General features: G+C 46.6%; 1 protein-coding gene across 4 annotated transcripts in view; it reads right to left on the bottom strand.

Moving 5' to 3' along the window:
• The window catches only part of LOC128323812 (cytochrome P450 4B1-like), a 53098-nt gene that overhangs the window by 3843 nt on the left and 36413 nt on the right, over positions 1-12842 (bottom strand). For all 4 annotated transcript variants that reach the window (XM_053247620.1, XM_053247621.1, XM_053247619.1 and 1 more), the window contains exons 8-10: positions 10422-10612; positions 9121-9254; positions 3420-3484 (exon numbers count right to left, since the gene is read on the bottom strand). In XM_053247620.1, the coding sequence (XP_053103595.1) occupies positions 3420-3484; positions 9121-9254; positions 10422-10612 (390 nt within the window). The remainder of the gene's footprint in view (positions 1-3419; positions 3485-9120; positions 9255-10421; positions 10613-12842) is intronic.

Here is a 12842-nt window from a genome sequence, read left to right as displayed (position 1 = left end):
TATCTGCTGGCTGGGCTCATTAGATCACCACCACATGTGTGCTGGTGGGATGCATTTAGCACTCCAGACACCTAGATGTTTTGGGCCATTCTTGGTCCCAAATTAAATTACAATGTATTTAACATCATGGTAGCTGGGGTGGCAACTCCCCTAGGATTACAAGACTGCTGCAAAATTTTATGAGTTCCACAGATTTGCGATGGGGGCAGAGAATGAGTTAGCAGCATCTCTAGAGTAAGAGTGTAGTGGAAGAATGAGAGACAACTGGAGAGAGAGAGATGGAATGAAGACAGTATTTTAGTCATTCATTTTTATATACCGCCCTTCGTGCTCCTAGGATGGTTAACAAGATAAAAACAATTCAATAAAAACATAAAAACAGAACAAATGCAGCTAAAGAAGGATTAAGAACAGTAGAAGGATGAAGGATGACTGAGGACATTTCCAGATGACAATAAACTGTGGGATGTCGAAAGCTTTCATATAATTCCAAGTGTGATCTTCCTCCTCATACACACACTTCTGCAGGCTTGTGTGTTACTTCCTAGCGCACACATTGAGCAGGAACCTCACATGGTTTTCACAGTGCCACTTGCCAGCCAGCTTTTACAGTCCAAGAAGACCCCACCCTTTTTCATTACTATTTTTGTGGTGACTGGAGGGATGGGTGGATTCTGCTCGGAAAGCAAACATTGACCAGCAGGTGGTGCTGCAAAAACCATTTTGTAGTGATGTGCACGGTCCGGAGAAGTCCGGACCGGCACCGAAGGGGGGCCTTGTTTCTAGGGCGGGGAGGGCTTGCTTAGCCCTCCCGCCTCCTTGCCCCCGCCAGCGCCCGTATTGAACAGTATAGGGGCGCTGGAAACCAGCCGCCCCCCCCGCTGCCACCGCCGCCGCGGTGAAATAACCCCCAAAGTCAGCCAGCCAGCCAGCCCTCCCTCCCTCCCAGCTAGCTGCCCTCCCACCCACCCACCCGCTCGAACACTGGATAAAAAACGAGAGGAGCTCCGGCACAGAGCTCCTCTCGTTCGGAAGGCCTCCTGAAGAATGGCGGCTTGCGCGCGCGCGCATGCGCGTGCCGCAAAGCACGCCGTTCTCCGGAGGCCCGGTCTACCCGGTGGGAAAGGGCCGGGTAGACCGGGCCTCCGATCGCTGAGTAGACCGGGCCTCCGATCGCCGGAGGCCCGGTCTACCCAGCGATCGGAGGCCCGGTCTACCCGGCCCTTTCCCGCTGGGTAGACCGGGCCTCCGGAGAACGGCGTGCTTTGTGGTGCGTGCATGCGCGCGCGCGCAAGCCGCCATTCTTCAGGAGGCCTTCCGAACGAGAGGAGCTCTGTGCCGGAGCTCCTCTCGTTTTTTTATCCAGTGTTCGAGCGGGTGAGCGAGCGGGTGGGTGGGTGGGAGGGCAGCTAGCTGGGAGGGAGGGAGGGCTGGCTGGCTGGCTGACTTTGGGGGTTATTTCGCCGCGGCGGCGGCAGCGGGGGGGGGCGGCTGGTTTCCAGCGCCCCTATACTGTTCAATACGGGCGCTGGCGGGGGCAAGGAGGCAGGAGGGCTAAGCAAGCCCTCCCGCCCTTAAAGGCATACCCCCCACCCGGACCCGGACCAGGCAGGGCCGGACCGGTCCGGCAGTTCGGCCATTCTTTGGAATGGCCGCCGGACCGGTTCGGGCACACTGCTACCATTTTGGGTCCCTGCTCAGCACAGAGGGTAAGATCATGCTAGGAAGTAGCACTGAAGCCTGCAGCAGTGTGTGCAAGATGGTACGTGGAACTTGCACAAAGGTTTTGAACATCTCACAGTTCATTGCCATAAGGAAATGCCCAGAAAAAGGTTGGTGATGAAGAAAGCCGATAATGCTGATTATCATATAGTTTATTATTTAGAAACATTTCTTCATTTATTTATTAAGTGACTGCCTGGAGTCATGTATCCTAAATACATCATTTATTAATTTAAAGCACTTCTGTGCTCTGATCTGGGTGTATGCTGAGCATAATATATCCCCTTCCACATTCTTGCTTTGACACTGCTCAGGTAGATACATTAAAGGAGAGCCCTGCTGATGTCTAACACAATAATTGCTGGTGGTAGCTACTTATTTCGGGAGTTTTGATCCAGTAGTCATGAACTAGACTAGAGTACTAGACACAGTCTTATTTTAGCTTACTAATTGACTCCTGAACAGGGCCAGCCAAGGATTGCCAGGCGAAGACTGCCTTTGGCATCCCTTTCGTCCGCACAGGAGGGCACCTCCTGGAGGGTGGGCAAGTGGGCGGGCGGGCGGGCAGACAGTCCGTCCCCATTGCCCTCCCACCCATCTGCCTGCTCTCCTCACTACCTCCACCTGCAGCTCCTGCTGCTGCCTCCTGCTTCTGGACAGCCGGCCCACCACAGTGCATTATAATGACATCACTGAGCAACACAGCAATGTGATTATAATACACCATGGCAGGCCAGGTGCTCAGAAGCAACGGCAGTGGCAAAAGTGGCAAGTGAAGGCAGTGAGGACAGCAAGTGAGCAAGTAGTCTACAGGGATGGAGAGCATCTGCTTGCTCACCTGCCCGCTTGGGTGATGGGAGGTGTGTGCATCTGCCTACTTGCACAGGGAGGCCCATGTGGATGGCACGTGACCCAGGCCATTGGTGCTTCTCCCCACTTGGCAACCTAAGCAATTGCCTAGTTCGCCTAGCGGACAGGCTGGCTGGCCCTGCCTGAAGGCCAGGGCCTTGAGTGGGACCCCAGGTACATCACAGTGATCTGTTTTTGTTTTTATTGAAACTCCTATGATCCTGCGTTATCAGTACTCCCATCAAGATATGGTTAATTGAAGCTTTTTTCAATATACTGTACTCCACATGGCATAAGAAATGCCTCTCGCTTTACAAGAAACAGAGGATGCATCTGTATTTCTGGTGTGTCCAAGCTCTCTCTTTTATCTAAACAGGACATTTGGAAGTACTAGTGTTCATGGGATAGGAAAGAACAACCTTCAAGGATATTCCAGAAGTATTGGGGGGGGCAGGGGGCATTTGGAAAGGATTTCAAGCTTCTTGCACTAAAACTTGATTGACTAAATTTAATCAATTCCTGATATTTTCCATTAATCTGTTCTTAAAAGTCCCTAGTGTGGATATTCCCCTCAACCTCCTCTGTTAATTTGGTTGACTGCCCACCCATTCTTTGATAGTTTCTTCTAGTGTTCAGCTTTGATCTTATCTTCTGTGAACCTGTTCTATTCAGTGCTCTTTTCCTTAGAGAAATGTTTACATGACGCAGAATTGTTGCTGTATTCTTTGCTATCTTGTTCTCATTTCAGTACTAAATGCATTGTTACCACAGCCTCATCAACAAGATCTTGCTATCATACATCTAGTCATCTATCAGAAAAATATTGCAATCATTTTATTATTTATTACCTCAGGATCGTCCCAAATCTCAGAATTTCTATGAAGTCCATAAATACTCAGTGAAACAAGGAATCCTGTGAAGAAAAGAGAGAAGCAATTAGTCGAAAGTCTATTATAATACAATTAGCAGAAGTTAATTAACATGCCATGTGATTTAAACAACACTGAAGTTCTCAGCAGCTGATTTGTACAGACTGGTTGATTTATGCAGTAGCTGTTGGAGATGGAGTTCCAGTGCATCGGCCTTTTGCACCAACTATCCTAATGACCACTAGGGGCATTAGGAGCAGAGGTAGCTAGTGAGGGTCTCCTTTATCTGTCCCTGCTTTTCTTTACTCTATGACCCCTACTTTGACTCCTCAGGTACTTCCTGTAGTGAGTCAGTTCTCTTCCTTCCCTCCTAGAGAGAAGATGGAAACATCTCTCTCTCTCCCTTCCCTTATGTAGCTGAATATGTAGCCTTCCCTTATGTAGCTCCCTCTTGCTCTCCCTTCCCTTATGTAGCTGATAGATAGGATAGGTCTTTCCTATCCCAAATGTATCCTCTCTAATAAAACGCTTGGTGTCCGTCCGTGCCTCCCTGTTCTGGGCATGCGCGCAGCGCATGCCCAGAACAGGGCAAGGGAGACATGATCGCCGGCACCCAGCAGCCATCTTGGGCGGCCAGAAGCAGCTGCCCCGAAGAAGCCAGAGAAGTGGCGGCGGGGGAAACTGACCGAGGCGGCGGCAGAGCCGCCGCCTCGGCCGAAAGAGACGGAGGCCGGGGGCGGAGCAGAGGCCATGTAACTTTTTAAAAAACTGCTCCTGCGGCCGACGCCGCCGACCCTCCCTCCCAGCTGCCGAGTCCCCCTTACACTGGCCCACTTCCATCGGCCGAAGAAAGCCCTCAATTTAAGAGGCAGAGAGGAGCTCGCAAGCAGAGCTCCTCTCTGTGCAAAGCCTCTTCCCGAACTGCCGCTTTGGGCACAAAGGACGCAAGCGCCCAAAGCGGCAGTTCGGGAAGAGGCTTTGCACAGAGAGGAGCTCTGCTTGCGAGCTCCTCTCTGCCTCTTAAATTGAGGGCTTTCTTCGGCCGACGGAAGTGGGCCAGGGTAAGGGGGACTCGGCAGCTGGGAGGGAGGGTCGGCGGCGTCGGCCGCGGGAGCAATTTTTTTTTAAAGTTACATGGCCTCCGCTCCGCCCCCAGTCCCGGCCTCCGTCTCCCCGGCCTGACGGGGGCAAGTGCCTGGGCCGATTTGGCCCTTAAATGTAGGGGGGGACACAAAGGAGCTGGGAGGGCGGGCAGCCAGACGGCGGAGGGAGGGGGAATGGCGGCGGGGGGCCAGGAGCACCGTTACTAGCGCCCGTTATTCAACGGGCCGAAATTCACTTGTTTCACTAATAAACCTATTTAGTTTAGACTCTACAGTGATTTCCATGTGTGTTACTTAAACAGCTACAACAACTAAACTCTGCACTCTAACTGGAGTGATAGCTTCCTTGGTGCTTTGCTAAATAATCACAAACCCCAGCAGTAGCGCCCATGTTCTCAGCTTATTCTTGCACTGAGAACAGGAAGTCAGTTATAGAATACATGGCCTAAACTCATCCACATTGCTCATTTGTTTGTATAACAATCAACCAGTAACAGCCTTTCCTTTCCCCTAAACAGTGAACTGGAAGTGTACCCTGTCCTGACTGACAGGCTAGTGCTCAACCAATCAGCCACAAGGTGTGTGGGACCTAGAGGGCCATAAGGCAGGAAGAAAAGGGTTTCTTTGTTCCAAAGGAGCCAGGCTGGGCTTGCAGCAGGATGTGTGGCCATAGAAATGGCTGCAGAGAGGAGGACTTCAGGTCTTGGAAGATAAGACTGCAGAGGTGAGTTCAAGGGAGAAGGAAGCCAGGGCTTTTTGGCTTCTGGACGTTTAGCCTAGGGAACAGTTTGTTAGTTTGTGTTCAACTTTTATTTTCCTTTCATGTGCTCTGTATATCCTTACGACTGGTCTAGGACTGTGTACCTGTAATATAACTAAGCTAAGCAACAATAGCCTGTGCTCATCCATCCAGGGTGCTGCAGAACTCTCTGTAAATTTTTGAAGGTGCTTTTGTATGTTCCTACATCCCTGTTCCTTGCAACTGGGGTGCTTTTTTGAAGCATTATTGCAACTACTGACTGTTTCTTTTACCTGTAACTAAAAGCTGAGAGAGGCTCAGATGGAAACTGCCTATAGTATTTTGAATAAAATTTATTTTTCTTTTTTGTTCTTTGTAGTTTTAACCAGCGTCTTTGAGTGGATTTTTAACTCAGGAAAAGCGGGGGCTGGAAAGGGGTTTACACTGGTGCAACACGCCTCAATTTGATCATTCAGCTACCAAATTTTCTCACCGTGTGTAAGCTTGCATGTGGAAGGCTTTTGTACTTTTCCAATTGTAAGAGAAGGAGAGTCTCCCTGGAAATTCACCCAAGCCCGAGGGGTGGGGGGGAGGTAAACTCTGTTGGTAATCAGGTGTGGTGGCAGCGTATTATCTACCAGGAAAGTTTTGAGGGAGAAGCCTTTGACCCAGAGAGCATGGAGGGAATGACTCAGCATTTTTCTTCCCCTCACATGGGCTTGCACTAAGACAAAGGATGGGTAAATCCGCTATAGTTTGAACTGTAATCCCATTTTTTGCAAGGAAACACACACACACACACACACACACACCTGTGGCCTATCACTAGTTTGATATCACTTGTTAGTAATCTCAAGTGGCCCTACCCTTGGCAGTAGACTCATCAGAAACTATCATTTCCAAAGTCTGCCTAGGAACATAACACTCTTATCGGAGTCTTCCAGAGCTATTTCATAAAAGATGTAGTCCAAAGCATTTTTCCAGTTCCAGACATGTTTTCAATACCCTAAAGTCAGACTCCTCCAGTATGGAGAAGCTGGGTGTAAACAAGATCAGACATATGCATTATGTAATACCACCAATTCCAAGATGCACAGTCTAATCTGTGAAGCCAGCATCATATGTGAAGCATTTTTCAAGTTTGTTTAAATGACATGGAAATTAAGGTGGGAAGGAAACAAGAATGGTGCAATGCAGTTTATTAAAGAGTAGATCCCAATGCATTTCAGGTAAAACTCTTCTTCAAGGGAAGTGGTTTACAGAGCACAATAAAGGTAAAGTGTGCCGGTGTCGACTCCTGATGACCACATAGCCCTGTGGTTGTCTTTGGTCGAATACAGGAGGGGTTTACCATTGCCTCCTCCTGTGCAGCATGAGATGATGCCTTTCAGCATCTTCCTATATTGCTGCTGCCCGATATAAGTGTTTCCCATAGTCTGGGAAACATACCAGCAGGAATTTGAACTGGCAACCTCTGGCTTGCTAATCAAGTCATTTCCCCACTGCGCCATTAGGTGGCTACACAGGGCACAATACTTGACTTCTAAACAGTTTAGCCTTTGGGAGTACAAGCAGTCCTTGACTTAAAATGTTCCAAGAAGATAAATGGCACTGAAAATGTTTGTAAACTGCTTCCTTGTTTCAACTTTACAACACTAGCCACAAGAAGGGAGGCTCTGCTAGATGGCTGCTGGTGCATGGGCTAAAGGAGGAGGAGGCAGAGGAAGTAACAATGACAGCTCAGGCTCACGTTGCCTTTGAGACAGGCAGTCCTGCTGGCAGCTGTGTCTGAGGCAGTGGAGGGGCTGGCTGACTTTCCATCCAAGATAACCCCCACTGCCACTTCCGTGCCTCCAGCCTCAGCTGCTGCACTGGGATGGTAAGAGGGAAACAGCCTGGTCTGTTCCCAGACCGCATATCACTTCTGTTGGAGTTTGTGATTGTTTAGCAAAGCACCAAGAGGAAGCTGCCCACTCTAGTTACAAAGTAGTGCAGAGCTTTATTGTTGCAGTTAGTCAAGAACAAGCATGGAGATTCTAGTGCAGTATAAACTAAGTAAGGTTTATTAGGTTAAGTACATTTGAGATAGGAAAGACATATCCTAACTATGAGCTACATAATGAACAGGAAGGGGGAGAGAGAGAGAGATGCTCCCATCTGCTCTCACAGGAGAAAGGAAGTAGGATTGACTCACTACAGGAAATGCATGAAGAGTCAAGGCAGGGGTCATAAAGTAGAGGCAAAGTAGAGACAGGTAAGGGGACCCTCATAACTACCTCAGCTCCCAGTGCCCCTACTGGTCATTAGGATAGTTGGTGCAAAAGGTCGATGCACTGGAACTCCATCTCCGCGGCTCTTCCCACGCAGCCCCATTTGGGACCAAAATAATGAGCCCTGCATCTGATGTCAGATGCGGGGGGGCATGTCTGGGACCACGCTCACGGCCCCTGATTGGTGGCGGTCTGGGTTCTTTGAACTTATTTGCTCAGTGGTGGCTCCACCCCTGGTTTCCAGTGAGAAATCAGTTTCTAAGTTAAGACACAGTTTTCAAGAACAAACTGTCTCGTAATTCTGAGGACATTCTGTAAGGGTGAAAATCATAAGAACTAACTCTCATCTTAAACCAAGGATTTTACATACAAACACACGCTCATGCCTGTGGCCTGGAACTGTTTTGATATCACTTGGTAGTTATCTCAAGTAGCCTTGCCCTTGTCAGTGGACCCAGCAAAAACTATCATTTCTACAGGCTACATAGGAACATAACAGCCGTATCAGGGTCTTCCAGAGCTGTTCCAGAAGAGGCATTTTTCCAGTTCTAAACATGTTTTCAATACCAGAAAGCTAGACTTCTCCAGTACTGAGAAGCTAGGTATAAACCAGAAAAAACATATGCATTATATATTACCACCAGATGCAAGAAGAACCACCATCCATATCCAGATATACCCATATATGAGCTCAGCTTCCACCTGAATAAAGGTATAAAGATTGTGACAAACTGTGGCAGCTGGAGAAGGCTGTTGGGAAGAAGAGTCACATGTACATCTTCTACAGTCTCCTCAGATGAACTCCACATCTTGACTGATCTCAGCACATATGCCTGCTTGGAAGTGGTGACATTTGACAATACACTTTTCAGAACCTGCTACTGTTGATTTCATGTGAGCTTAGTTGAAATAATTACATAATCTTTAATGTGTAAGAAGAGCAACTAAGAATCAGAGCACTTTAAAAATACAAGCTAAAGAGAGCAGCATTACAAAACCAAAACAGCAGTGGTAGAATTCAATGGATGCAGCAGATAAATCTATCAAGAAGAATCAAATATTGGTCCCAAAATGTTTCAAGGATCTACTTGTCATCAGGGGACTAAAAGCATTCTAAATTTTTCTGCAGAAGCCTTCCCCAGGAGAGTAGCACACAGTGTCCTGTGCCTTATGTAAATATGACCCTGAGGGTTACATAGCCATCAGGGACATATTTTAGGGTTGTGCAGAGCACTTCCAGGGGAAGGAGAGAGGAGTGAAATTCAATCACCACCACCCCATTTCTTTTTTCCCTGGAAGTGTTCTGTGCCACCTGAAAGTATATCCCTGAGGGCTGTGTGACTTTCAGGGACATACTTATACAAGGCATAGAATACTTTGAAGAGAAGGAAGGATTCCTGAAAATGTGCCCTTCCCACTGTGCCTAGGGCAGGTTCTCCACATAGGGTGCAATGTTCACATTCCATGGCCACTGCATTTGTTAAGATGTCAGCCACTGTGTAAAAACAAAGTCACAAGAGGAAATGAGAGTTAAGTAAATGTTTGGATAAAGCAGAGGAAAAACAGACCTTTTGGTAAGGTTCGTCCATCATGAAATGTTACAGGTTTATTCAGTTCTCGACCTATTAGAGGTACTGGAGGATAAAGGCGAAGACTCTCTTTAATGCACATCGTACAGTAAGTCATCTTCCCCAGATCTTCCCTGAAAGTCATCAGAAAATATATTGGATTTAGGTCTCATAAACATTTTGTTTTATAACTGCTTCCCTCGTAAACACAAAAAAATCTTATGTAAGCTTAACTAAGACATTACTCAGAGACAACTCCATTTTCTCCTTCTCCTTTCCCTCTTTTTTCTTTCTGACTCCACCCACCACACTCTCCCTACAGGATCCCCCCACTGGGATAAACTTCTAAAAGACAAAACATAAAAGATTACTAGATAGAATACAACAATAAAAGATCTCTTCTCCACTCGCAAATCCAATAATCCAAAGCTCCAAGGGGTACATTTGCAGGAATTCAAATTGGAAAACTTCAGATCCAAAGCTCACACATGAAAAACTTGGTATCTTATGAGCGGACAGGCTGAGCACTGAAGTAGAGAGAGGAAATGAGCAAGAGCTGGTCCCTACAGGTATGCAGGAAAACAGTATTTGGAAACTCCTCTCAACCTTCAGAAATGTCTGGTGTCTTCAAGGATGTTGCTTTCATACTACCTCTCTCGGAGGTTCTCAGTCAGCCAGTAGACTGGAGGAGAGCACTTCTGTGCCTTTGGTCCTAAAGGGGGAGCAGGAATTGGATGTGGAGGACATTTGTCTTTTGAGACAATGCTCTTGCATAGGATCCTTTAAACAATACCCTGTCAGAGCCAAACTATACATTTCATTACATGTATACTTTGGTCCTGTATATTTGTCCCACCGCCCCACAAGATAAATAGCAGCCATGTGTGTACTGTATATAGAGGTGATGAGAATCAGCACCGTAGTGTTCAGGGAGGGGGGCTTTAATGCTTTCCCCCACCATCTTCTGAATCCAGATTCTCCCCTATTGCAACTGTTATTTTCCATAGTAGGGAAAGTTCCATTGGCACTTGTTATGCTTAGTTGTGAGCCCCCACTTCCCACATCTAACATCCAAAGCTGCAGTCCTATATGCAATTAGGCTGACTTCCTTAAGATTTAAACAGCCTCACGATTATGCAGTCCAAGACTTCCTAAACTACATTGCAGTGCTATCTTTTATCATATGTATTTGTAAAAAAAATCTTCTTCTCTATATTTGTTTTACATTTCTTTCTTTTTTAAAGTCAAGACTATGACCCAGAGATGCATGCATTAAGTGAAGAACAGGAGAAACGTCTGACCATTGAATATTCCTTTGATCCTCAAGAAGCTCCATTATCTCTTCTCTGCATCTCTGCTGATGTTCAGGGTTCTGGGCCATACAATAGAAGAGCCAAGAGATTCCACTAGCTGTAGTATCATGGCCTTCAAACATGAACGTGTCCACCTCAGCACGTAAGTCTTCAGCTGATAACGGATTTCCATTTTCATCCTAACACAGGGAATAGATTATTTTATGGCTTTTGTAAGACCAAATGTATGAGCTTGATATGGGAACAAAGCCATTCATCATCCTTTTAAAACAAGCCCGCACAATGACCCACTAAGCTGTACATGACCCACCTGGTGGGCCACAATGCATGGCTGGCAGATCACAAGTTGTGCAGGCGTGCTCTAAAATGGCGAGAAGCATCTTCTTCTTCAACTGCAAGCTGTCTACCAGAAAGTGCTGTGCCATGGAGAGATGAATGGCCTATCAAGCATAAGACTCCTATAGTCAGGCCTACAAAGTTGACGTAATCAAAATAATGCATGTAGATACTTTTTCATTGTGTACTTCTGAGTTCCTGTTTGTTATCCCTTGTCTGAAGAAGAGCAGGAGAGCAGAGAGTACTGTATCTACCTGAATCCAAGACTAGATTTTTGCCAAATTCTTTGCCGTTAGAAATTGGAGGGTCATCTTAAATTCAGAATCTTCTTCCTTTTGGGTTAATTCAGGTATAACTTGTATTTAACCTCTGTTTTCTATGGGAGTCATCTTAAATTTGGAGCTGTCTTGTATTAGGGTAAATACGACACATGCACTGGAGTAATGGCATCATCAGATGCCAGAAGGCTGAGATATAATTTCGCTCTTGTGCTGATGTTCTTTGGCAGAGGTTCCCAACCTTGGGTCCCCAGATGTTGTTGGATTGCAACTCCCAGCTGCCTCCTCTACAGTGACTGGGGATGATGGAAGTTGTTTCCCAACAACATCTGGAGACCCATGGATGGGAACCCCTGCTCAGTGGTATGCATGGGGGGTGGGGGTGATTGCGCCAGCTGGTCTTGCTTCCTTAGCATTCATTACATTCACACATTGGATGACATGTCTGCACAGACACATAAGGGGACATATGATGGCATGACTCCATCCTATGCACATTGGGGTCTACATACATATATGAGTCCCTGGGCAGACATGATGTCCAATGTGTGGTATTTGTGTAACTGGGGGTGCAACCAGCAGGTGCAATCACCATCTTCCCATATGCACAATGGGCTTCTGTGGCATTTATTTATTTTACTTATCCTCATAAAAGCCCTGTGGTCATCATTATTTATTTATATCTATGTAAACTGCTTTGGGGACTTTTGTTGAAAAGTGGTATATAAATATTTATCATAGTCATAATAATAATAATAATAATAATTATTATTATTTTGATTTCTATACTGCCCTCCCAAAAATAGCTCGGGCCGGGTTACAAAGAGAAACAATAAATAAATAAGATGGCTCCCTGTCTCCAAAGGGCTCACATTCTAAAACGAAACATAAGATAGACACCAGCAACAGTCACTGGAAGTACTGTGCTGGGGGTGGATAGGGCCAGTTACTCTTCCCCTGCTAAATAAAGAGAATCATCACAGTAAAAGGTGCCTCTTTGCCCAGTTAGCAGGGGTTCATATTATCCCTATCTACAGACAGTGGGATTAAAAGAGAGATGCATTTCCAAAGAATGACTCAAATGAACCCTTTGGTTACTAGGCCATATTGGCTATCACATTTCTACAAATAATGCATGGCTCTTGCAATATCCAACCCATGCTGCTGCATGAAGGAAAGTAGGAAGGGTTTTGGACAAGCTTTCATAACTTATGACTCACCCAATCGGAATGCTTCCAACCATTCGTGTATTGTGGCCTGGGCTTGAAAGACTGGTAGACTACATGGGAGGAATGGCCCAGCCTCAAAGGCTTGAGGGTTCTGCTTGGGAATCTAGAGGCTCTCAGACAATTAGACATGGAGATGGTCTCATGGTAGACCCACAGAGAGTGACTGAAAGACTCTGGTTTCCAAGAATGCCCAGGGCAGGTCTCCCCACAACTGCCCCACACAACGAATGCTCAAGGGCAGTGATTTCAGTTCAGATCAGCTATTCTGAACACTATGGTTCAGTGTCCCAACTTTGGGTTCAGTTTAAGAGGAAACAGATTATGCACACAACTACTCAGCTGGGTAAGGTCTATAGCTGGCAGCTCTTTTCACCAGATTTCCAAGATAGCAGCAGCAAAGACACCTTCAAGGGATCTCACAACTGTGTCTAGGAGACAGAACCTTTTAGAGAATTATTTCCTCTGCAAGGCCCCAAAGGCAGGAAAACATAGGTTTAAAGGTGGCCAGAGGAATTCCAGGTACCAGACTTGGAGAGGATGTAGTGGTGGCTTTTCAGAGGAAGCCC

Source organism: Hemicordylus capensis, chromosome 4 (assembly GCF_027244095.1).
Source record: "Hemicordylus capensis ecotype Gifberg chromosome 4, rHemCap1.1.pri, whole genome shotgun sequence".
In the NCBI taxonomy this organism is placed as follows: Eukaryota; Metazoa; Chordata; class Lepidosauria; order Squamata; family Cordylidae; genus Hemicordylus; species Hemicordylus capensis.
Note: the sequence above shows the minus strand (reverse complement) of the source record. Positions and strands in the feature narration are given on the sequence as shown.